At 51.5% G+C, this 26,871-nt stretch overlaps 1 protein-coding gene across 2 annotated transcripts in view; it reads right to left on the reverse strand.

Moving 5' to 3' along the window:
- The window catches only part of EFL1 (elongation factor like GTPase 1), a 122,608-nt gene that overhangs the window by 25,477 nt on the left and 70,260 nt on the right, over nucleotides 1-26,871 (reverse strand). For both annotated transcript variants that reach the window (XM_045448577.1, XM_045448578.1), the window contains one exon: nucleotides 3,611-3,742. In XM_045448577.1, the coding sequence (XP_045304533.1) occupies nucleotides 3,611-3,742 (132 nt within the window). The remainder of the gene's footprint in view (nucleotides 1-3,610; nucleotides 3,743-26,871) is intronic.

Genomic DNA, 26,871 nt, shown 5'->3' on the forward strand with positions numbered 1-26,871 from the left:
TATGAGTTCATTAACTGTGTGGCCGGGATGAGTACTGTTCTTGTTTTAAAGAGGAGGAGGTGGGTAGAGAAGCCAAGAGCTTGTGTCAAAGTCCCTGGTTTGAAGCCTGCAGGAGGGTGTCAGCACCCGCACGCGTCAGGCAGTGACGCGCCACACGTGGGTGCGTGGACTCGGAGGGAAGACAGAGTGGGACCCCACTGAGCGTGGGTTGACAGGCCGTCTTTTCTGTTCCTTTCCGGCATCCTGTGGTTCTCCTCTGCCTAATTAAGCAGGTTTACAGAGATTATCCGTGTTAACTAACTTCACCTGGTTTGAAAAGATTCCTGCAAAAAGACCACTGATAACACGAATAACATATGGCACAAAGAGAACAATAAAAATAATAAAGGAAAAAGCTTTTTGCCAGCTCCCCGTTGGCTCAATTACAAATTCCTTAAAAATAACAAAAAAGGCACACACCGTTAAAATCTGTCTCTCCATGGTAAAGGCGAGAGCTGAACAACGAGCAAAGAAGAAAGTTTTTCCAAACGAAATTTGGAATATGGAGACATTTTGAAATCAGATGTTTGAAAATGTTTATTTACGATGATAGTCATTTTGTCGCCAGAAACGGCATCTATTAAACCTCTTAAAATCTGGACGCTGATTTTCCTGTTTAAAAATCTTCCAAATGATCTATTAAAGATGAAAAAAAGTCAACATCTTTTAATTAATCTAAAAAAAGCGAGATCATGAGAAATATTCACTATCTGGGTTTCAACAAAACCTTTGTGTATCAACTGCTAAACGGGGGTTTTACGTGGACACGGTGACCGAGCAAAGGCGGCCCACGACGTACCTGTCCCATTTGGGCCACACGGTCTGTCAGGTGCCCTTCCCAGGGGAAGAGCCACTGGTCAAGGGCCACTACATGCACACCTTGGACGGCTGCACCGCCGACCGTTAGGAGAAAACTTGCAAACACAATGAAGTGTTACCACGGCAGCCACCTCCACGAGGGAGGGCCGGACGACCTCCCTCCTGGCATGTACACCCCCTGGGGCAGCGCCCTCCTGGTGGTCTGGCCGGGGTGGGGGTGGGGCGTGTGGACAGCAGAGCAAGCCCAGTGCTGTGTGACTCCCCAGGCCGGGCCACAGGAGGCGCTCGGTGTCCTGGACTGGCGGTACGCTGCGGGACACCGACCGCTAACTGCAGGCCTTGGGCAAGCATTATCTTCTCTAAGCCTCAGTTTACCTCTGAGAAGATGAGGATAAAAAACTGCATAAGGCTACTGAGGGGATTAAATAAACCAATCAACGTGAAATCCTTAGTGTGTGGCAAGGATCTATGATGAGGGAAGCAATCCTGGCTTTGGGACACCTCGGCTTCTCTGTCCCGGGGACACAGAACAGAGGGGCGGCCACCGTGGTACTGTGACCCCGGTCTCGGAAATGAGAGCCAAGTGGAAAGGCGTGGGTTCACACGGCAAGGTGAGCAAGGGGGGTGCTGCAGGCGAGCCGGCCGGGGCCGCGGCGCGAGGGGGTGAAGAGGGCACGGGGTACAGGGTGCGCTCACGGGGGCGGGGCCAGGAAATCCGGCCACAGGAGGGCGCTCTGGCCGCAGTCCGCTGGCACGGGACCCGCGGGGGGGAGGGCCTCACAGAAACCGCCCCCCGGGCTCACGGGGGCTGGCGGGAACGAGGACACGGTTCCGAGAAGCACCCCAGACATCCCCCGCGCACACGGAGGTGGCGGACGGAACGAGGGGGCAACTCCGACACCGGGTGCTGGCGCTGTGGCCACCTGGCCAGGCGCGGGCACGTGAGTCCGGCACAAGCTGCACACTCGGGTGGGAAAAGAGCCCACCTCCTAAAATTATGAAGAAAACCGTCGTCCCTTCTAACCGTGTCAGTTTGTTTCTCTTTAATTTTTTTTCAACGTTTACTTATATTTGAGAGAGAGAGACACACAGAGGGCCAGCGGGGGGAAGGGCAGAAAGAGAGGGAGACACAGAATCCGACGCAGGCTCCGAGCTGCCAGCACAGAGCCCGACGAGGGGCTCGAACCCGTGAACCGCGAGATCATGACCTGAGCCATGACCTGAGCCGAAGTCGCTGCTTAACCGACTAAGCCGCCCAGGCGCCCACGCTGGTTTGTTTCCCACACGGCTGAGGAACTCGCGACGGAGCACGCGAGGAAAACGGGCCTCGGCGCGGCCCTCCCGCGTCTCCCGTCACCGCACGGCCTCGCCGACGGGCAGGAGACCGGACAGTCGGCCGCGGGACGGGAAGGAAGCCGGCTGGGCCCCTCCGGCCCGGCCGCTCCCCAGCGGGGATTCCAGCCCAGGGCAGCACGCGGCCGACAGGCACACTCCAAAAATGAGAAATTTCTACAAAAACATTATGGTTTCGATTAGCAATTATTTCCTTGATCTCGGGTTTAAAAATTTAGGTCTAAATGGAACAGAGAAGAAGCCAGAAATACTAGAAATGCCGAAGAAGAAACCGCAGTTGCCAGACTCAAGTGTCACAACTGCAGTAAAACGGAACTTTCTCGTACTGTGCGTACTTCTCAGGGCTGGAGGCAGCCCGCGACGGCCGGAGCCACGCCGGCACAAGAGAAGAGCCAACCGTGAGGGGCCAGGGCCTGGACGAGACCCTGGAGAGGAAGCAGGCCTCATCAAGAACAGGGCCAGTCCGCGCAGCGAGCCAGCACTGGCGGTCTACGGTGACGGCCGGGAAGAGGGCTGTCTCTGGGGCCCAACCAAGATGGCTGCTTACCGGGACTGAGCCCACAGGTCAGAGATGCCGTCCTCCGAGTCTGCTCTAGGCTCCCAGGGACCCTCGATGCTAAGGATGTCTCTTAGAACTTGAGGCAGAGACAAGCTTGCGGGAGGCCCCGGCTCTGGGGCGAGATGGGGTGTAGACGGGCAAGGGCAACGAGGGCGCCACAGATGTCGCAGAGAACCACCATTTTACGACACCTGCCCTCCGCTTCCATTAGAGCGCACTCTGGAGATTCTCCCCCGACGACCACTACGCCCTGGGAACACCAAAGTCACAGGGAATGCGGGCTTAGCGATGTCACAGGAAGCAAAATACAAGAGTTACTGAGGCCTGGTCAGGCAAACGGCACAAACCAAAGACTAAACACTAGTAAAGACAAGGTCTGGCATACTGGGTGGGGCAGGAAGTGCTTTCCAAAGAGACAGGACACGCCTGGTGTCCAGATAATCTAGCGAACCTAGAGCCAAGAGAGTATGATGGATTTGGAATTAAGAAGTTTGGGGTAAGAGTCTAAGATCCTAACCAATCACATAAAACATGAGCTCTGCCGAGCCTGTGCCAGAGTCATGGGGGGAAGGAGATGACCTCATCTCTGCCGCAAAGGACACGGTTTCCCCGGAAGGCAAAGGAGCCTAAATACACCGTGTTCCCAGGACGGAGGTTCGACCCCCTTGGAAAAGCAGCTGGTCTGCGAGGGCCTCCGGCCTGGGAAGCTCTCTTCTGTTACACACCCGGAATGAAAATCCACAGCACTGTTGACACAAATCTTGAGGAATCAAGCGTGAAATACACGCATTTCGAAAGCGGGAAGGACGTCACACGCTTTTAAAAACGAGGTCCTCTTACTTGGGTGCTTGGGCTCCACGGCGACCCTCACGATAGGCGTGGCTTCGAAGCTGAGCGGAACGAATGGTGGGCAGGACGGCGAGCTACACAGTGTTGCCGACTTCAGCACGAAGTCCTGAAGGCCTCCTATGCCTGCAGGGAGGAAAAGATGCACGCGGTCAACGAAGGATGATAAATTCTGAATTTATGTTAGAAAAATAAGAGCACCGACCCAGAACGTAGGTCACAGAGGGAAACACTCAGAAATGTCGCAGGGAACGAGGCAGAGCCTCACGGAGGTTTTGCGCCTCTGGATGCTATCTGGTTGCCGTGAGGAATACGGGCGTTCTGCTGGTTCCTGTTTTCCAGATGCGCAGCTCGTGCGGTCACTGCAAACTGGGCTAACACATACCTACTCTGACCCCAGAAGCGATCATGTCCAGATACGTGTGTCTGAAAATACTAATTATTTCTCATAACTCCTGGTTTTCAAAATACGTTGATTTGACGAAGAGGGGTCTCTACTGGCATCCTCTCTTTTCCCAAATACTTACACAGAGGTCAAGGGCGTTTAGAGACTTCAAGTTTGAGCTTGCTGTGGTGCTCCTGACCCAAACCACCCTTCACAGGACCCCAGTTTTAGAAGAGGACATCGGTTCCCCCCACCTGCCCCTTCTCCTGTCCCCGTCCCACTGCAGGCTCCCAGGGGTGGCTGCATAAGACTGCCCAGGGGGGTATCTGTCTTCGAGCAGATGGGGGAGAACGCCCCACAGGAGGGCTAAAGGGGGCGCATGGAGCCTCACGTCCAGAGGAAGAGCAGACAACACTTTGGAATGAATTGAGTGACACGCACAAGGGCCGTTTCCATGCTTTGGGGTTAAAGATTGAGGAGGGCACGGGAGGGGAGGCTGTCGCTAGGGGAAGGTGGCACAGGAGACGGGGGCAGGGACCCCTGATCAGCACTTTATGCTGGGTTCAGAAACCACTGAGGACGGGAAACGGCACTGCTCCTTGGGCCGACACACGGACATCAGGTAGGCACCGGGGGACGGGACACCGCACGACCGGACGCTCAGCCTGGTGGAGGCGAACTGACACAGAAGCTTCCGGGACACAACCTAGAGGCAGCTGAGAGGTCTCGTAGTGTGGGCCCATGGTGGGGAAGCCTGGGCGACGCCCCCCGCCCTGCTGCAAGCATCCAGAACTCACCCACTCCCTCCCTGCCTCAAGGGAGAGCTCCAACCCATCTGCCCCCGATCTCCAACCTCCAGATGCGTTAGGACAGTGCCCAGGGTGCACACGAGACCTGCTTCCACTCTCACCAGGCACCCCTGGGACTTTGGCGGCATTTGTCAGACCCTCTGAAGCCTTTTCTGACTCACGCTAAACATCACTAGCTCCTCTAACTGTTCAGCTCATGACATGATTTCTAGACCTTTCGTGTGCAGGGGACCCTCTCCAGACCGACGTTTCCAAGGTACTGTGTCTAGTCCCCATGCATCCCGTGCATTTATTCAGTCAAGGTGTCCATTTCTCATTACTGTGCGTCTTGGCCCAGCACAGAGAAAGGTCTACACCGGCCACAGCTTTGCTGCCCTCCCCCACTGGTAAGACCCACAGATGTGGGTCTGGCCGAGTCCCCACCAAGTCTACTAGAAATAACATCATCTCCCATGGGGCCAGGGGTTGGGAGACTCCCCCCCCTCAAGTAAATATTCCCTCTCAAACCTCACCCATCCTGCTTTTGACCTCTGACCAGTGCACGTGTCCTTCCTGCACGCACAGCACGTGCCTTCACCGAAAAGGCAGATCCCGCTCCTTCCTGTGCTGCACGTGGTCAGCACACTGTGAACAGTGAACTTCTGCTGGACATTTTGCTATTCAAATTACCAAATCTACTCTTGCTACTTAGGTATGTCCAGATCTGTGAATAGGATTATAATTATACAATTTCTATAGGGGCGTCTGGGTGGTTCAGTCAATTAAGCATCTGACTTCAGCTCAGGTCACGATCTCACAGTTTATGAGTTCAAGCCCCGCCCCGGGCTCTGTGCTGACAGCTCGGAGCCTGGAGCCTGATTCAGATTCTGTGTCTCCCTCTCTCTCTGCTCCTACCCCACTCACTCTGTCTCTTTCTCGAAAATAAATAAACACTAAAAATTTGTTTTAATTTTAAGGGGCTCCTGGGTGGCTCAGTTGGTTAAGCATCCAACTTCGGCTCAGGTCATGATCTCATGGTTCGTGGGTTTGAGCCCTGCATCGGGCTCTGTGCTGACAGCTCGGAGCCTGGAGCCTGATTCGGATTCTGTGTCTTCCCCTCTCTCTGCCCCTCCCCTGCTCATACTCTCCCTCCCTCTCTCTCTCTCTCTCTCTCAAAAATAAACAAACACTTAAAAACAAGAATTAATAGAAAAAGCAATGCTCTAAAGACAGTCAAAAATCCACCACCTAAACATGGCACCATTATTACTTGTTTTAAAATATAATCTTGGGGCGCCTGGGTGGCTCAGTCGGTTGAGCGTCTGGCTTCGGCTCAGGTTATGATCTCGCGGTGTGTGGGTTCAAGCCCCGCGCCGGGCTCTGTGCTGACAGCTGGGGGCCTGGAGCCTGCTTCGGATTCTGTGTCTCCCTCTCTCTCTGCTCCTACCCCACTCACTCTGTCTTTTTCTCGAAAATAAACAAACACTAAAAATTTGTTTTAATTTTAAGGGGCTCCTGGGTGGCTCAGTTGGTTAAGCATCCAACTTCGGCTCAGGTCATGATCTCGCGGTTTGTGGGTTCGAGCCCCGCGTCGGGCTCTGTGCTGACAGCTGGGAGCCTGGAGCCTGCTTCGGATTCTGTGTCTCCCTCTCTCTCTGCTCCTTTGTCGCTCGTGCTCTTGCTCTGTCTCTTCTCTCAAAAGTAAATAAATATTAAAAAACACATATATAATCTCGAAATCCAGGAAAGGGACCATTAAGGTTACTTGGGTGAATCACAAAGAAATGATTTAAAAAAAAAATCACTTTGAGAATTTCCTGAAATACTATCAGATAATTAGTAAGCACATGACTGGATACTCACGCAAAACACAATTTTTAAAAGCTTTTCTGTTTTAAAATGATATCAAGTATAATTGTGAAAAAAGACAAGCGTACCCAGAGTCATGCCATCGTAAGACTGTCACTGTTTTCACTTGGCTAGATTTCTCCCTCCCCGCCCCCCGCCCCTTCCACAGGCACACATAACTTATTGCTATAATGTCCGTAACTTTTTATCTGCTAACTTCTACTCTGGTTGCCTTAGTCACAATGACAATCATGGGGGAACAGCTCCTTCACAGAAAGCACATTTGCTAAAGCATTTTATAGCCTGGCGGGGGGTGGGGGAGGTGGATGGGTGGGTGTGTCTGTGTGTGTGGGGATCGGTAAGGGACATGTTCACTCAAGAGAATCCTCTCAGAATTTCTGGGACAGAAGTGACAGTTCAGAAAAACAAAATCAGAAATTAGCATGGCATTGATTTGGTTGAAGGACTGGAGAGAGTACAAGCTTTTTTTTTTTTTTTCAATGTTTATCAAAAAAGGGCACGTGATGTAAGCAAAAGAGAGAAAATAGGCTGAGAAAACAGGAATATGGGGTAAAAGCAATGTACTAAACACCCAAAATTCTAGCTCAGTTCTGTGCAAACACCGGTAACTGCTGTGTGGCTGAACATCAATGATCCAAGTCCTCTCTGGTCCTAATTCCTCTCTGTACAAGTGCACTCAGATGCGCGAGCGTGTGGCCGCTGGCTGCGGGGCGGGGGACACGCGGCCCTCCTGCACCGCGTCCCAGGCCCGTGCCAGGCTGCGTGCCACTCCCTTCAAATTCTTCTTATTCAGAAAATCAGCATGTTACAAATGCTGTCGAGCCCCAGCTTTTTTCCAGGCTCTCTCTAAGGCTTCCCTTTAAACAGTATTCCAGAAACAATATTGAGGAGCATCGTTTACGTGTCCTCTTTTACGATCTGACACCGGAAATACTCCGTGGGGCCTGGGAGATGGACCGGCCCCCTGTGGACGACGTTCTTCTATTCTGACCAGCTCCCAGTGCACAGGCTGAATGACTCCACGATGAGCTCACACTGGCAGCAGGAAGACAGTGAAACTGTCACTTAATTCTAACACTGCTTCCTGCGGACGGCCCGTTGCTGTCTGGACGGAGGACAGCATCACTACCTTCAGGGACATCTGGATTCTGAAAGTGCGCTTTCTACGCTGGTGTAAAAATTAGTATCTGAATACAAGAGAACAATAACAACGTGGCAAAATGTTAATGCTCTAGCTGGAGTATGGTCCCTAACTGCCAACGTTCCAAGCCAACTTTAATATCGCTTCTCAAGAACCATCAACTGGTTCCTCTCAATCTGTTTAACACACCTGAGTTAACAGATCCCTTTGAATCCTCACAGTGGATGCCAGCTACACACCACGTACGCCCACGGAGCCTCAGGCCTGTGTGAGCAGTGAACACGACCTCAGAAGGGACGTGAGGATTCAGACAAGAGCCGCTGATGCTTGAACACGGGGTTCAGGGGCACGGACCCCGTGCAGCTGAAAATTCACTTTGATTCCCCCAAAGCTTAACTCCTAACTGTTAACTCCTGCTGTTAAGTGGAAGCCTTCCCGATAACATAGCTGATTTACACGGATTCTGTGTGTCACACGTATTCCATACTGCATTCGTACAGTACAGCAAGCTAGAGAAATAAAACGCTACTAAGAAAATCATGAGGAAGAGAAAATATATGGACAGTACTGGACTTCACTGACTGAAAAAAATCCACGTATAGGCGGAGCCACGCGGTTCACACGTGGGTTGTTCAAGGATCACCTGGACAAAAACATTTGCTTTTAAAGGACGGGTTCCGAGGGTGGTGCAAATCTAGAGAACCACTGGTTTTGGAAGACCACCTTCAAATCTAGGTCCTCTGCCTCTGGATTACCAAAGCAGCCCATATCCTCGACCTACAGTTTTCGGTTCTTAGTCTGTATCTTACCGCAAACTCAGATTCTGCCCCCCTGGGACTCAACTACGGACGGTATCCCAGGGGATCCACGCACTTCGTAACTTGTCACGGACGCAGGTAGGCAGGTAGGTACATGAGTGTAAAACATAAATATAAAATATAATCTAGGCCTTTTCCAGGCTTGTTTGGCTAATAAACAGCTCCAAAGTAGACCAATATTGCCTGGCGAAGCTTTCCGGGGGACCGGCCGAGTTTCTCCGGTGTGCTCAACAAGTCCGTCAGATCAACGCCCCTTAGCTTCCCGGTGTCAGAGGAGGCCCTGGGGAAGAGCTTTCCAGCAGTGACACCACCGGGTCGGAACGGTTTCCTTCTCAGAGGGACAGATGGAGCTCATCATCAGTTAATACTAGTTCTCAGGCAGGTTGTACTAAGACCTGGGGCCCTTTCTCGGGAGAGACTACAGTAAGGAGACAAAGTAATACGTATTTTTTGAGATGTGTAGGCTTGCTGTCTTTGTCTGTATTAGGGAACAGGGAGGAACCTGTCCTGCAGTGTCCTGCACCAGGTAAAGGTGACACTGTGCAGTCTCGATTTATGCCCCAAGAAAGAGTCCTCAGGGAGCCAGATCGCCCCCACTCCCGCGGGCTCAGGGAACTCCCACGGCCGGGAGGTCTAGGATCGAAATAGTGGAAGAGATTCCATCTCGGGCCTGGAAACCGACCCGGGCACTCGGTGCTGCCCCAGGTCCCACCTCAAAGCAAGTAAACCAAAGGGTCTCCAGAGGCCAGCCCGGGGGAAAGGAGGTAGCACTTAATAAATTAATTTAAAAATAATAAAATAACGTTTTCTAGTGGAGCAGAAATAGATGAGAAAGGGATGGCGGGGGACCCAGCACAGAGGGCCGCAGAGCTTGGGGGCCCAGGGGCTTTGGACCACCCGCCGCACGGGGTAACGGCACAGCGGGGGCCAAACGTGCGTGAGGCTGGACGTAACAGAGACAGAGCATCAGGGGACGTGGTCGCCGTGCCGTGGACTTTCCGGGGACGGCCGCGCAAGGGTGAGAACTGAGGCAGAGCCGCGAGCCCTGGCGGCCACTTCGGAGCCAGGAGGAGGGGACGAGGGGGAAGCGGGGGGAGGCGAGGCGAGGATCCCCATCTCGGCCATGGACGACGACGCTGTGATTACTGTTCAGAGCACTTGTGAGCCCTTCTCTCGGGCTCACTGTTCCCATTGCCGTGTTCGTTCTTTATGTCCTACACACTTTAATTCACAGTCCTGCTCCTTTTATTCTGCGTCTACTTTTCCTCTCTAGTACCTTTTCTGAGCCTTTCCTGTTTGGTGTCTAGGCTTGAAAGCTTACAAAGCTGTGCTTTCAAAGGACGGACAAATATTTCTTCAACCTTCTGTTGGTTCTTCACTGATTCCAGTTTGAGGGCGGGGGCACCCACAGACACTTCATCAAGTGCCTTCAATGAACGAGTCAACACGAGCACAGTGCTGTCCTCAGAGCTGAGACTGCGGAGGGGGACACAGGAGGACCCGTGTGACCATACGCTGCGATAAACGTCATACCTAGTGAACACGAGGTCTGTTCCCGGAAGACACAGAGGCTGGCATGGGGGTGGGAGAAGGGCACCAGCGGAGGCCGGTGAGGGACCGGTCACGACCCGCAGCGGCCCTGGCGGGGCAAGCACGACTGCAGAGACGTGTCCCCCCGTTATTTCCACTTCTCTGGGACCCTGCACCTGCCACTGGTTCTTCCGTCCGGTCAGCACGCGGTCCTGTTACGTGGGATCCCGAATCGGAGGCACGGAAGTTTACCTCTGGCTCAAGCCTTATTCCAGCCACCTAAGTTCTCCCAAGTCTTAGTTTCCACACGCACATCGCACACACGCAGCACGTGTGGGTACGGGGACATGTGAGCCTGAGAAGCAGAGTGTCCGAGTCCCAGGCACAGAGTCAGCACGCGGCCAATGCAAGCGTGGGCAGCCGTGGTTACCACGGGCACGGCTGTACTGCTCTTTTAGTAGAAGTTGTTAATCAGTTTAGGGTTTTTCCTGGTGTATGATATGAATTGTTATTTAATTTTATATACACACTATTAACTAGTCAATTGTAAAGAAGGCTGTAATAACTTCCTTTAAAGCATAAATTCGTATTTGTAATTAGATCCATGCATGAGCTTTGTATCCTGTCCCACTGACCTAAATTTACACAGTATACACAGTTTTATGTGATGCTCCAAGATATGCATTCCCACTCAAATGATTTAATTAAATGGGGAAACAAAGGTCGCCACAGAAGAAGCATAAAATGCCTTGTACAGTTTAAAACAATGCTGGAAATTTGTCTTAAGGTTAAAAACAAAAAAAAGAAAGGAAAGAGATATGGCTTTCTACAACCAGGAAGTTATGACCGGATTTCTCTTACTTTTCAACTCGAAATATTTCCAATTAAGAGCAGGAAGAGGAAGAGGAGTCATTTCTGTGTGAAATGGCACCTTCATCGCGAGTGCACGGCAGATTCTGGCTGAAGTGATCAGAGAAGGAAAGGGAAGGACAACCTGAATGTGCCGTGAAACCAGAGCAGGGCGCCCCGAGCCATGCACTGTGGGTGGGTTTGAAGACAAATTCACGAGGGTCGGTTCCTACCTCCTTCCTTGAGAAAGTAACAAGTGTGCAGACAGCAAAGCCATGCTGGGTGTCTGATTCCACACCAGTGACAATGAATGGAGAGCCCAGAAACGCCTATGTGGGAACCCGGACGTGAGCAAGGGACAACCGTGGGGGAAGGGAGGCACTACTGGGCGAACGCCACTGCAACAACCAGCTGATGAAGTGGAAGAATAATACATGTCCGTCTGCCACACGCCACGTAGAAAAATAAATTTCACATGGATCAAAGCCCTAAACGTGAAACATACAAGTTGAAAGCACAAGTCACAGGATGCTACACTAAAGGCCGGTAACTTCTTCCTACTATATGATAGAAACCGTATCACAAATATGCCACAAGATTAAAAGCGACAGGGGCCACCTGAGTGGCTCAGTCAGGTAAGCACTTGACTGTTGATCACAGGATTGTGAGTTCGAGCCCTGTTGCTGGGCATGAAGCCTACCTGGAAAAAAAAAAGTTACAAAACAGATGTTTTCAATGTTTAAAGCAGACAAAGGATTAGCAAGCATCACATATAAAGAGCTGGTACAGATCAATGAGAAAAACAGGCAACCCACTGAGCAACACAAGTAAAAAACATAGGCAGTTCTAAGAAAAGACATTGAAAGGAAAGGAAGCCGTAAGTAGTCAGAAAACATATAAAAAAGAACCTTAACCTAAAAAATTAACCATGTAAACGGAAATCAAAACAATGAGATAGTTTTTCGCACCAACAGAATTGGTGTTTGTCTGAAAAAGCTACGGACTGGCAAAGATGTCCTGCCCTGGAGATGGCACGATTGTCACGAGCACGCAGGAGAACAACTGTGCACGCTCAGCCAGTGCAACCCGCCGGTGTGATTTCCAGTCACGTGTCCCGAACGGTGTTGACCATGGGCACGGATGTACTGACAGCGTCCCACAAGCAGTGCTACAAATCTAGGCAATCCGGTCACCAGAGGGGGCGTGTCTAGCTGGGGCCTGCCGCTGGCATTCGGCAGGCAGGGCCAGGGACCAGGGACTTGCAACGTGTAGAAAAGTCTCCCGCGTAGAGTTTCCCCGGGTCATGCAGCTTCTGCGTACTCTGCTGGACGAGACTATTTACAAGGATCCGAGCTGAAACCTAACTCCGTTTTAATGATTTAGTACTTTCTTCACAATTTCACATACACTGAATTTCCAGGAAGCCTGCTCTGCAAATGAGCTGCTCGCCACTTTACTGTGACAGCCGCTCACGGCCCCTGAGCCATCGGTGCCATCCGTCTGCACGGAGCCACATCTGCAGGCTCACGTTCACGGTGACTGCAAGGGGCTGACTTGATTATGCCGTCAGTATAGCCAAACTGGAGCATTTTCGAGCCTTTCGGTTCCTTCCGTGCCTTGGACGCTTGCACTGCTGGAATGACCACACAGCATGAACGCTGGCATTATCCTGCATGTGTATTATACCTGCATTGGTCCATTTAGGCCCTGGAAGCTGGAACTGTGCCCTCACCTCTGGACTGCCACGCTTGGATTTCTCTGGTGCCTCGTGTCCGCAGAGGGACTCTTGGATCCCTATCTGATAGGGAGCTGGAATGTTTCTTGAGGTTGACCGAGGTTCTGAGAGTGAGGGCCCTGCCAGCCTTAGACTGAAGGCCCTGTTCACTCTCAGTTCCACGGAAGATCCCCTCACAGGCCATCCTGGCACGAGATGTGGGCCCACGTCGCCTGACAGGACCCCTGTGTCCTCTACCGTATGTAATGATGGCCTATTAATGGTTAGTATTTTCTTCAAAGTCAATGCAGCAATTACAGAATCTGGACGGGCCTATGGAACCTTACAACCTAATATACTGGGGTTTATTTAAGAGTAGAGCTCAAAACAGTTGCTGAAGGAACGTTCCATATAATTCCTGCGCTTCTTAGATCGAGGTCATCAAAGATCTACTGACTGCTTAGGTTTAGAGGTCGGTGCTGAGCACCATGGAGGAGAAGGAAACGAAGCCCGAGACCCCACGTTCAAGTTTCTCGCACTTTGTTACCGTGAGCGCCCTGGGAGCATTTGGAAAGGTCGGCCACATGACTGCTGGTAGTTTATTCCAAACCCTGAGCCTTGGAGCTTGAGCTGTTTGAGACTACTGGTCCGTAGTAGCATCCTGATGCGGCACAGTTACCAGCGCATAGATACAACTCGCTTCATACCAGAGCCTACGGATGAAATGTAATTCGGAAGAGGAGAAAGAAACAGTATCAGAATGTTAACTAGATTTGAAGCAAACGCAGGTCATTTTAATCCAAGCCAGTACCCTGGCCAGCTCCTACAGCTCTCAAAGGAGTTGTTACTAGGGACTGATCACGGATGAATGAGGTAAGAATCTATCACTTTAAATATCAGCGAGGCTTACGTTGTAGTAGTTACGGGTTTTAGTTTTATAATAAATGAAAGCAATAGGTTAGTACTGTATCGACCCCTTAAAAAGGACCAAGGTATCTGGAACAGAGGCTGGAGTAGTGGAGACTCAGCTTTAGAAGTGAAAGTAAGGATGGGGCCCAAGACGGTCCGTTGATTCTCATTTGCGGCCCCCTTGTGCAATGACAGCTCAGTAAGACGTCTGCGGGGACAGCTGTCATCGCTCTAAGTAAGAGTGCCCTAAACTCCAGGCAGCAGGCTAACACACTGTCCCTGTCGATAAGATACCACACGGCTGCTACAAACCGAACCTCTGAAGACCTACTTACTTAGACACAGATAAAGCAGAATATAAAATTCTACAAAGAAAAGATGATATGCAAATCAAGATATTAAATCAAGAGAAAGATAAGTAAAAATGAAAACTGTAATGGTATTAGGCTTGAAATTACGTGTGGCCATTTTTAAATAAAAAACATAATTTTTACCATGAAAAGTTGTTAGACACAAGCTACAAGAACTTCTGAGGATTTTTCGTTTTTGTTTTTGTTTTTAAAGAGCTGCCATCAACAGGATCCAATGAACGTAAGCCGTATAATCGGACTTACAGCACAGGGGGCAGCACATGCGCGGAGGGTCCAGTAGAGTGGAGTTGCCACCGTTTCCACAGAAAATCTGAGTCCCACCCACACCATCTCACAAAGGCCAATTTCAAGAGGATCACAAATCTAAATATCGTAAATAAAACTAAAAAGCTTACAGAAGAATGCCACGGTCTTCATGACTCTGGAGCAAGCAGATTTCTTTCATGGGACAGAAAAAGCACTGGTCATGAAAAATTAATAAATACTACACTATATTAAAATTAAGCGCTGCGGTTCATCAAAAGACACCGTTAGAGGGCAGAAGGTAACTCTCTGAGTCAGAGACAATATCTCCAGTAAATACATCCAACCAGGGACTTGAATGCAGAATATATAAAGTATGCCTACAAATCAATGTAAAAGAAGTCAGAGAATTTTAGAAAGAGTGGGTAAACACTTAACGGGCACTTCATAGATGGGCAAAAATCAACAGTCAATAAATAAATGAAAAGGAGCTGAATTTCGCGGGTCATCAGGGAAACCAATACAAGATACTACTCCATACACACCAGAAAGGCTCAAATAAAAGAAAAACAAAAATAAACGTTGGCAAAGATACGGAGCAGCCGGAGTTTTTAGCAAACTCCTGGGGAGGCACGAGTCGGTCCGCTCACTAAGGCTGTACACATGCCTACCCTACGACACAGCAGCTCCTCTTCCAGCACACGTTTCCTGCGTTCAAATACGCAGGACAAGACATGCACGGGAATCCTCAAGGCAACAACATTCATAATAGCCAAACACTGGCAACAAACTCCGCGTCCCCCACCGGAAGAGCGGAGAAGCGGTGGTGGACACACGGGACGGCGAAGAGAATGAACAGGTCACGACCACGCAGTGACGCGGGGGAGTCTCGCGGCCGGGACGCTGAACGAGAGAAGCCTGACCCACGAGTACACTCTCCGTGATTCGGCTCATATCAAGCTTGAGGGCAGGTATAGCAGATCCGTGACATCAGAAGCCAGGGTGGGGGCCACCCTTGGGGGAGGGGGGAGCAGAGGGGGGCAAGAAACGGAGGGATGCCAGTTATGCTGTGTTTCCAAATCCAGAGGCTAGGGACACTGGCACGTGCTCAGTGTGGGAAAATCTGCCAACCTGTGGTTTAAGGCTGAACGAGATGTACTTAAAAACGTTACCCGACACAAATTACACGGCTACGTGGCCACCTCAAGTGCTCCCGAGTCTTTCAGAGGCGCGGTGACCTGCAGGTAATAAAGGTAAACCGTTTCCGAGCCTTCAAGGCGGAATTGGCAGCAAAGGAAAGAACACGTGGCTGGTCTCCTTGTGTCTTCCCGCCACGGGGTCCGGTGACTGATGAAATGTGTCTTCCACAGCAGCAATCTTACGTGGACTCTTCTGAACACTGTCTGTCTGTGACAAATCGCTCCCTGACCCCAAACAGTGCAGCCCGTCCCCTCCCGGCTGCGGGCATCTGTCTGTCCTTTGGTTCCTGCCACTCTGCGCTTTGCTCAGAGGTGGGTCCTTTTGAATTCCCACTGGAAGATGCTCAGAATGGTTTCGAAAACTATTCTTTGGTTTTTGGTCTCCTTCATTTTTCAGGGAAACAAAACAATTCTAGCAAACATCACATAATTCTCCACCGCTGCCTTTATCTACAGAAAACATCCAACACATCACACAAAGAATTTCTGAGCGCCTGCTTCGGCCCTTACCAACTAGCAGTGCTGAAATCTAACCACCATTAGAGTAAAATGATCCCACTTACATCATGGGGAGTGCACGCCAGTTCTAAGGAAAAGAGAAAGAGTGCTGTGAAAAGTAGGTCGGCAAAATAACGTGACAGTCGATTCGAGTCGATTATTTCCATAATACGGTCCACAGTGGCCTTGGGTATGGGAGCCTCTTCACAAAGACCCCAGAAATATGCTGGGAGGTGAGACTGTCGCTTCTAACTGGCCCCAAACAGGAAACCCCTAAAAAGGGATGTCAGGAAAACCTTTACTCCACCGGAGCGCTTGGTGCGTCTCCTCAGACGGCCACAAGTACCCTTCCGCACGTACCACCAGGCCCTGTCCCTAGTGAAACCCGTCGCAAGCCAAAGAACTCCAAGAGCAGAAGTGCTGATGCAGCGTCTACGAAGGAGCCGTCAGAGGACGGACCCGTGCAAACCATTCTCTCAGGGCTTCCCAGCCAGGCCTACCAGGGAGGCCAGATTAGCCATAACCAGTTCCCGCCGGCTCCCTGTCCACCAGTTGCGACAGGGCCTCCTTTGGGACCTGTCCGCCTGCCTCTCTGGGGCTGTTCCTCAAGGGCCCGAGAGCTCCCACTTGCCACAGACACTCAGGCACTGGCGCTGTGACGGTGCCAAGACTGCGGGGCTCCCTGGGCGCTCTGCTCTGTTAGGTGCTTCGAGACGCCACCCGCGACCGAACGTCTCACAGAGGTCAACTCTTGCAGGGTGTACCCTTGCGTTCCAAAGGTTGTGGTCACGGGAGCAACGGGCCTGGGCCAAAAGGCAAATCAAGGGCCAGCATCACATTGCTCCTCCCTCCAGAGACTAAGGCTTCGTTCCTAGATTCTCTGTTGTGTGTACTTTCCTATTCCTCAGGAGGGTTTCCTTCCAGGAAGCACCTCAGTCATCCTCAAGGGCCCGTTCTGCCAGCCACCCCGAAATGACCCACATCCGAACACATCCGAACCCCAGAAGACAACGCGGTCCGTGCTGAGGCTGACCCTGGCAGTTCACTACCCGAGTTACCATCCTACACGAAGAAAAGGGCTCACGATATTCAGCTCAGGTGGCAGAAAGGAGGGCAGCAAGGGGATCCGGGAACAGCCAGGTTTCCAGATCCAATATCACCAGTTTGGGGCGGTAAAGGCGTCTCGTCGGCAAAACCGTCACCGCTTTAGATATCAGGGCCTTCCTTAAAGTTCTGCAAACTTCCATAGCTTGCTTATAAAGCAGCAATGCCCTTGACTTAACATAAACTGTCAACTCCAGCAAGTTGTCAGAGCCCATCCGTTTTACAGACGAGGAATCTGAGGGGTACAGTGGAGAAAGGCCGATCCCAAGGTACAGTCCTGGGGACAGCCCAAGGTTGCCGACCCAGGCCATGGCTTTTCCCTCTGTGCCCTCGTTCTGCAATGTATTCGGATAGATGAGCTCTATTTTTCCAAGGACAATAAACAGTCATAACATCTCTGCTCCTTTCCAGAATCACTGAAAACCTTGCTCCTGTAGCTTCCCTCACCGAAGGAAGAGTAAAAATGACCACTCTGGTAGAGCAGGAGAAGAAAGGAGGGAGATGGTGGAGAGGACGAGGCAGGGGGCCACCCACTCTCCCGCACGACCGGGAGCACACAGGGTCGGGAACGCGGTACGCGGGGCGGAGGGGGTGAAGTGGTCACGCCCAGAGACGCCGGTGTCTACACCCAGGACCGTCCTTAGGGAGCAGAGGGCTGGACAAAGGCCCTATCTGCAAACAGCTTCATACACATGAAGCTGCTTTAACACGAACATCAGCTGAAACCTTGGAGGGGAGAAGGGCCTTGACAACTGAAGCCTGATCAGGGACAGAAACCGGGAGAGAACACCAGCCCCGTCTCCCCCAACAGCTCACACCCTCCACAGGCAACACCACCAGCTCAGGCACATCGAACACCACTTGGTTGTGCTGGGACCGCTATTCCCGGCTCCCATCTCCCCCCCACCCCCCCAACTATAGCCTCACTGCCTCTCCACCCGGACACACACCAGAAGGGCCACGCCTGGCACCCAGCAGGCCCTCAGCAGATATCTGCTAAATAAACGAATGAGCATTTGCGTTAAATGTTGATTAAAATGAAGAGGTAACTGATTAAACTGGCAAAACAAACAAACAAACAACAACAACAACAAACCTAGCCACCACAACATAAATGCAGTGATGGTCAGTACAGCATTCTCTGAAACAGGAAAAGCCATGATTCATTACCCATCAGAAAGGGAATGGTTTAAAAAACTTGAGGTCCGTTCATAAAGTTTATTGAGCCGTGAAAAGAATATAGTAAATTGGAAGGTGAGAACAGATTCTAGGATACAGCACTAATAAAACATCCAAGCATATATGCTGATAAAACAACGGACTAGAGTAGAACAGCATGAATCACGAGACTCGGGGAGATTCGCCTGCAACACGCGGGTGTATGCACGAAGAAGATACACACGGTACACGGGCACACCAGACTGTCGAGGACATCAACGAGGGGTGCCTGGGGGGCTCCGTCGGTTGAACGTCCGACTCTTCATTTTGGCTCAAGTCATGATCCCAGGATCATGAGATCGAGCCCCATGTCGGGCTCTGCACGGCATGTGTAGCCTGCTTAAGATCTCTCTCTCTCTCTCTCTCTCTCTCCCTCCCTCCCCCCTTTCCACCCCCACTCTCTCTCTCAAAAGAGTAAACATAAAAACAACAAGATTCCTAAAGTCGGCCCTTCCCAAAGAATACGGAATGCACAAAATGATATCCAAAGTTGAGGCAGCTCTCGACACCCAGGGTCTTACAATTCCATCAGCAGGTTTCCGTTCCATTCACAAACAGCCCACTCTACAGAGACTCACTACAGGATTCGGTCCCGGATTTAACGGACTGTGATAAAGTGACCAGGTGACTAGTAAGACCTGACTTAATTTGTACTTCTGCATTTTGCACACAAGTCCAGGAAAACAATTTTTATTATTTAAAAAAAATTTTTTATGTTTATTTATTTTTGAGAGAGAGAGAGAGAAAGACACATCATGAATAGGGGAGGGGCAGAGAGAGGGGGAGGCACAGAATCCAAAGCAGGTTCCAGGCTCTCAGCTGTCAGCACAGGGCCTGATGTGGGGCTCGAACCCACGAACTGTGAGATCATGACCTGAGCTGAAGTCGGACGCTTAACCGACCGAGCCACCCAGGCGCCCCAGGAAGACAGTTTTTAAAGCCTCTGTCATCTGAGATGACGGGTCACAGCAGCCCACCTCCCTGACGAGGGGCCTCTAGCTGTGTGAGCGTGTGTGGGGACTCACTCCTTCATCGCGAACATCTACGGGGGGCGTTCGTACGTCGCCTCCCGTCAGGCCCCTGCTGGCTGGCCTGTGCTGGATTCTGTCACCTTCTTCCGAGGGACACCACTGCCTCCGCTCTCACTTGCTGGAAGAACACAGGCCTTTCGCTACCACGTCTCCCCCAACACTTCCGTGTCCACGGAAACCCCTAGAAACTTCCAGCTCCCTCCTCCGGGTACAGGCCTCGGCAGTTAGCTGCGTGAGAGAGGTGTCCGGCTGGTGACGCCACGGGGCCGCTGTGAGCCGGAGTCTGAGGAAGCTGCTCCCTCCCCCTCAGGTTTTCTCCGGCGAAGCACGGTGCCAGCTCACCAAGCCACGGGTCCCCACGATGGCCACCCGCAGGTGACGCATCATTCCATTAAGAAAGGTGAGACAAACTGAGTGCGTCCAGAGGGAGGAGGGGACGGCCAGCCGCCGGGAAGTCACATTTTACGGGGACAAAGGACAAGGAGCCAGAACGTGGGGTGAAGTGAGCTTGCAGACAAGCAAGCAGGAGGGAGGCCGGGTTCCCCTGTATGTCCGGGCCGAGCCCCTCCGGCACGGGGCATTTTTCTTTACGTTTATTTACTCATTTTGAGAAAGAGAGACAGAGAGAGGGAGAGAGAGGGAGGGAGGGAGGGAGAATCCCAAGCAGGCTCCGTGCTGACAGCACAGAGCCCGACGCGGGGCTCGAACCCACGAACCGTGAGATCACGACCCGTGAGATCATGACCTGAGCCAAAGTCGGACGCTCAACCGACTGAGCCGCCCAGGCGCCCCGAGGGCATCTTTCCAAAGGCACTGGACACGGAGGCAATGATGAGGTCCGCTGGAGGGAGGGGTCCCACAGCAGGAAAGAGGGCTGGCGGTGATGGCCCATGGGAGGCCCGGGTCTGTGGGGATAAGGGCTGAGCTGAGGACCTGTCCCGGGCATTCTACCGCACACGCCCTCGGGCTGAATACTAAGGAGCCAGGAGCATCGATTTCTCAAATGTGGGGAGAAAGAAAGGCTGATAATCACATTTTGTAATGATTTTGTCCTTAACACAAGCTTGGTTTCCTTCCTAACTGCAGGCGCTGCCCACGCCCAGGGGTCCGCCCACCTGTCCAGGCAGCGGGGGTGGCGGTAAGAGTCGAGGTGGCCATGAGGTTGCTTTCTTCGGAAGCCGCTCTCATGGCTCCTTCAGTCAGCTGATCTCCTTACGCTGCGGGGTCATCCCACCCCCCCCGGGGGCCCCTCGCTGTTAGCGGTCACTGTCCCCGGGTCCGGTCCCCGCTCCCCCGCCCCACGGACGGCCCCGGAGGCCAGCTGAGGGGAACGGGTGTGGCGAAGCCGCACCCGCCCTCCCTAAATCTGATAGAAGGAGCTGGAAGAAACGCAGTAATAACAAAGCTCCAAGGACGGTCCAGGAAAACGTACTCTGTGGCTCGGAGGCACTGCATCTCTAGCCTTGCGAGTATGATCGCTGGTTTACAATAGGCCCCTTGTTCTCTGTTTGTGGCCAGGGTCAGCTGGCAGCTGGCCCCACTTTTGAGGCAGTGACTGAAGCCAAGGCTGAAACAAAACCGAGCACAGGGTTCCCTAAAAAGTGCACAGCGCCGGGACACCTGCCCAGAGAGAGAACGTCAGGTCACATCAGGAGCCCTGGGGGACACATTATTAACGAGGGGCTCACCTTTCGGGGGGAAGCGGCCCTGCGGTCCCGCCCCGGGTCCCGCCTACTTTCCGTGGGGCTGTGGCGCTGCAGGGCTCCACAGGTGACGGGACACGTGAACGAGGCCAGAACGGAGGCCAAGAACAGGGACTCAGGGTCCCCACTGTCATTATCACCAGTGCTTAATAATCCTTTTTAATCTTGAGACTTCGCCTTCGACACCGTTAGCAAAGGGTCGTTATAAACGCCTGCCCTGCAAAGGCCAGCTGCTGCACGGCCACGCGGAAGGTCTACGGCGGAGACACGCAGACGGGGCTGTGCGCGGCCACCCCAGGTCCCGGGACCCACAGGAGCAGGGCTCCGGAAAGTTCCAGCCAGGACTGCAACACTCCCGGGAACCTCACAGAGTGACGGAGGGGCGTTAGTTTCAACCAAGTTATCAAACACCGGGCCAGACGAGCTCCTGCGATGATGAGGCTGGCGTGGGAAGCGCTGAGCTCGCACCCACCCCCGGGCAGGTAGACTTCCTGAGTGCCGGCAACCTCCTCCCGTCGGAGGCACCGCACCTCAAATCGGGGCCCAGCCAGACCCGCCGGCAGGCCCCCCGGCCACAAACCACACCTGTGTTCCCACGTGGGGCGGACAGCAACTGACGTGGGGTGGTGCACACCCCCCCCCAGCACCTCCTCCAGCCCCGTGTGCCCCTCCTGTTGTTCGGGGAATCCCCCTGCCACCCCCCACCCCCCCGCCACCTTCTGGAAGAAAATGGAAGCTAGGTGGATTGTAAGGGAGAGGATGAAAATTCCAGACTCCCAAATTCCTCGGGGGTTGAAAGATAAAGGGATTTTTGGATGAAACGAGGTGAAACGATCCACCGCCAAAATACATGTATCATGAAAACAGGGAAATGCAGTTTTTTCACGTGAGGCCCTGGGACAAGAACAAGGCAGAGTCAGGTGGATGAGAAGTCCGCCAAGCGGCTACAAAGTCAGGAGACCCGACTCCCCGGACTGTGCTGACACAAGCAGGTGCCTCAGGGAAGGACAAGACACCTGTCTTCAGGTCCTGGCAGGACGACACCTCGGGGCGGCCCGCACAGGGACTCCCGGGACACGTGCGGCCGGCCGCACAGAGGACGTGTGACCCCCCCGGGAGTGTCCAGTGCCTGTCTCTGGCCTCCCTCCCTCCACCCGGTCAGGACGTCAGGCCACTAGTTTCAAAAATAAAGGCTCCAAGTTAAAATTACACCACCTCACACGGCGGGCCAAGGTAAAAAGCAGGTGGATGAGGGAGTGAGACAGGAACTCATTCTTGCTCCTACAAACCCCACGCCAAACGCTAGCCAATGGGGATGTTCACCAGAGAGCGGGGGAGACCGCCACTGCCTTATTAATTTGTTACAGTGTGTGTCTTCTTAAAAGGAAAGAAACAATAAAGTACAGAAAGCTAAATAACACCAGCAAACAAATTTCAACTTCTAAATTCCTAAGAGAAATTGAGGAGAAAAAAAAGAAAAGAAAAAAATCTCACCTTTGCCTATACGTTTTAACAATTCCTCCATGGCAAAATGAAAGTTAAAAGGCAAACCAAAAAGTACAAAAAAACTATGGAAAGTGTGTATCAGAACAAAGATTAGTAGCCTCCACGTATAAAAAGAAATGAGAAAATGAATACAGCCCAATTTAAAAATGTAGCCAAAGACACAAAGAAACAATTCAAAAAAGGTAACACAAGGGGCCAACAGATACGGAGTGCTCCGTGTCATTAATAAGAAAATAAATGCAAATTTAAATGAAAACTCCGGACCATTTGGTATTGACACGTACAGGGCTCTAAGTGTCCTACTACTCTCAGCCTAGAAAAGGATACAGTATTCTCTCACAATCTAGGTCTCTGTAAGTGTATCACTCTATTCCCACCCATTCCTAACGCATGTTCCCCCTCTCCTCAATGAGAAATGCATCCTCACACTGATCTTTTCAAACTTATGTGCTATTTATCAGCTCTCATGTATTGATATCTTCCCATTTTCCTATTTATGTATATACTGGTACTGGTTCTTTCTCTCCTTTCTTCAGTGGAATCAGTTACTGATATTTTTTTCTTATAAATAAAAGCAGAAGGTAGTTTTTTATACTCAGAGTTTCAGCACCACATCTGTAGGGTTTGATATGTAGAATCTTACTTATGTCGATTTCAAAATCCAAGTAGGTACTCTCCTTTTTACCTTTAAATAATACCCATAATTTGAGGCGCCTGGGTGGCTCAGTCGGTTAAGTGGCCGACTTCGGCCCAGGTCATGATCTCGTGGTCCGTGAGTTCGAGCCCCGCGTCGGGCTCTGTGCTGACAGCTCAGAGCCTGGAGCCTGTTTCGGATTCTGTGTCTCCCTCTCTCTGACCCTCTCCCGTTCATGCTTTGTCTCTCTCTGTCTCAAAAATAAATAAACATTAAAAAAATAAATTAAAAAAATAAATAAATAATATCCATAAAATGCCAGGCACCGGGCACTAGGGGGAAAGGCCATTAACATAACACAAAAATATTCCAAAGTACTTGCCGCGTCGTCTGCCTCTCTGGTAAGGCCCAGCATAGAATATACTCTCTTTACATAAAAAATAAACGGAAATGGCTGCTTGAGCAGTCGAACACTGGATCGGGCTGAACGGAACCATTTCTGAACGTTAGATGTTCCGGCTTCACTGTTTTTTTGCGACTGCCAGAAGCACCAGAAGCTTATTTCTGGATCCTTTTTCGAATATTTATTACCTTTAGTTTTGAGAATTTACCTGACTTACAAATTATATAATTTACTTTATAATCACGGCTGAGTTTAATAACTGGTTAGCAAAATTCCCGGGAATTGAACACCTGGCTCTTGTGAGCCCCGCAGCGCCCTCTTCCCTGCCCTGCAGGGTCCAGGACAGCTCTTCCAGACCCGAGCTGCCACTGCAACTTGCTGGAGGGGGCTGTTGACACGACGTGGCTCTGCTCCTGTTCCTGCAGGAACAGCATTCCCGGGGCTTGCGTCCTCTCTGACGGCGGGGGCCCATCGCGCCCTCTCTGACGGCGGGGGCCCATCGCGCCCTCTCTGACGGCGGGGGCTCATCGTGCCCTCTCTGACGGCGGGGGCCCATCGCGCCCTCTCTGACGGCGGGGGCTCATCGCGTCCTCTCTGACGGCGGGGGCTCACGCTGCTCTCCCCTGCGGCGCTGTGGGACCGGTCCCAGTAATTCGGGGGCTCACACAGGTCCTCGGCTCAGCTCCTCCCCACTGGGACCTCGGCCTGCAGGGCCGTCAGCTACTTTCTGGAGCCGAACTGTTCACCGTTCCCCTGAACCCTGAGCTTCCTGATCACCGCACCCCTCAGATATTTTGTTGAACTTTCTTGCGTAAGCTGTTTTTGATCTATTTTTAGCGCCATCTCACAGATGCTCTCTGTTACACGCCACCTTAGAAAGGAAGCTGGCGGGGGTACCGAACACGGCTCTCTCTGCAGTAGTTTCCTGCGGGGGAGCACCTGCCAGGGAGCAGGGGAGCCAAGGCCGGGATATACAAAGTTCCAGTTTCACTTTCTACTTCTAGTGGTGAAAAAAATTACTGTGAAATGGGCGGAACTTCCACTAACACCGTTTGGTTACCATGAAATTCAAGTGCTTCAAATCAAGGGATGACTACACCCTGTAGATGCAAACTTAATCTCCACTTTGCTCTAAAAGTGACTTAAGAGGTGGTATTTTAATGTCTAACTGGCGAAAATAATTTTGAATTAAGATTTTATTACTGACTTTTGTTTTTAGTTTATTTTATGATATAATAGCCTCTGCGGTTTCTATTCTGCAGACTTGGGATTTTGCCTGAAGTCTAGAATCCAGTTTTTACATTTAATTCACACACAGAAAGGGAGGATATACACCTACTGAATTAAGCTCATGTTCTAACAAGGGACTGAGATGGACCCGGGAGGACAGAGAATTCACAAATCACGGTTTCCCCCACTCTGAATTCTGGGGACCAGAAGAGAAGCCTGATGCTGACCTAATTTTTTCTTTTTCTCGTGGGTATCCCTGCTTTAAACTATGTGGATGTTCTGGAAAAAAAAAAAAATGTATATATATATATATATATACATTTTTTTTTTTAATTTTTTAAAATGTTTTTATTTATTTTTGAGACAGAGACAGAGCATGAGCAGGGGAGGGGCAGGGAGAGAGGGAGACACAGAATCGGAAGCAGGCTCCAGGCTCCAAGCTGTCAGCACAGAGCCCGATGCGGGGCTCAAATCCACAGACTGCGAGATCATGACCTGAGCTGAAGTCGGACGCTCAACCGACTGAGCCACCCAGGGGCCCCTATGTATTTTTTTATTCTTGAAATTCTCGAGATTTCCCTGGGGTCTCTTCTCGTGCGCTCCTGCCCCAGCCTCCACCGTGTCTCTCCCTTCCGTGCTCTGTCCCCGGAAACTCTTCTTCCAGGATTTCTTTCTGGTGTGACAGCGAACGCACGTTGGTACACATGGCCGTGCATCGAGTCCGCGGCGTCTGTTCCCCACGTCCCAGCTCTTCACTCGGCATTTCTGCAGGGCCTTCTCCTCGTGCGCTGACTCAGGCCTCCTCGGTCTTGGAGCGGCCCCTCCACTGCTCTGTTTGAAAACCCCACAGCCCTATCAGTTATTTTTCTGTCCTCAGTTCATTTGTTTTTCTTGAGTATCTGCTCTGGTTTACGCCAGCGCCTCACCCTGCTAGTCTCACCTCGGGACGATCGTTTGTTTTCCTAGGTTCTCCCCGGTTTCTTACAGGGAGTCCCTTTCAGATGGTCCCATCGCTTTCGCTGGTCAAACCGGTCTCTTCTGTGGAACGTTCCGTCTCTCCACAGGTCCACAGACTCTTCCGTGTCCGCTCCGGAGGGGGATCGTCTGCGCCAGAGGACTCGGTTTCCGTGGGACTCCTGAGTCCTCAGGAGAAGAGGGAAGGCCTGAGACTCACTGTGCCAGCTTGGTGAGGCAATCGTCTGTAGGTACGGCCAGGGCTGGCGAGCACAGGCGTCCTACTGTTGTGCCGAATGATACTCGTTCGCGTCCTGAGTAACATCAGGGGTGTGTGTGCGGGCACACACCCTACCTTTAAAGTCTGTGGAACGCTTTAAAAAGGGACGTTGGTGGGGCGCCTGGGCGGCTCAGTCGGTTAAGCGGCCAACTTCGGCTCAGGTCACGATCTCACGGTCCGTGAGCTCGAGCCCCGCGTCGGGCTCTGTGCCGACAGCTTGGAGCCCGGAGCCTGTTTCGGATTCTGTGTCTCCCTCTCTCTCTGACCCTCCCCTGTTCATGCTCTGTCTCTGTCTCAAAAATAAATAAACATTAAAATAAATAAATAAATAAATAAATAAATAAATAAATAAATAAAAATAAAAAGGGACGTTGGGTCACAGGTAAAATCTGAACAAAGTCCCCGATAAACATACTGCCCAGCTATTGTTTTATTTTCTGATTCTCCTTGGGTTTTCTCCATCCTAGTCTGTATCCCTACGGTGATCAAAAAAACAAAAACCAGAAGTGAGAGGGATTTTCTATAATGAAAATTATTTACAATGCATTTCCAGCACCGTAGGTATTTAGGGAAAATGGACAGTTTTCTTGGCCCCGTGTTTCCCCTCGGTCACATCCTCAGCTTCCCCGCACAAGCTACTCATTCTCCACGTCAACTGGATCCACTCCTTATAAAGACGGAGGAAAACAACAAGACGACGGAAACCTGGGAGGCTGCTAATTTCAAAGATCACTTAAAGCAGCAAAGTTTTCTTTTACAGGAAAGCAAGTTTACGGTTTCATCGTTCAAACGCAGCCTGTGGAACGCACCTGGAAATGATTTCAAAGTTTTCCAAGTCACCCTGCTAATAGGTATTACTTCCAACCGAACCATTACTG

This window comes from Leopardus geoffroyi, chromosome B3 (genome assembly GCF_018350155.1).
Source record: "Leopardus geoffroyi isolate Oge1 chromosome B3, O.geoffroyi_Oge1_pat1.0, whole genome shotgun sequence".
Lineage (NCBI taxonomy): Eukaryota > Metazoa > Chordata > Mammalia > Carnivora > Felidae > Leopardus > Leopardus geoffroyi.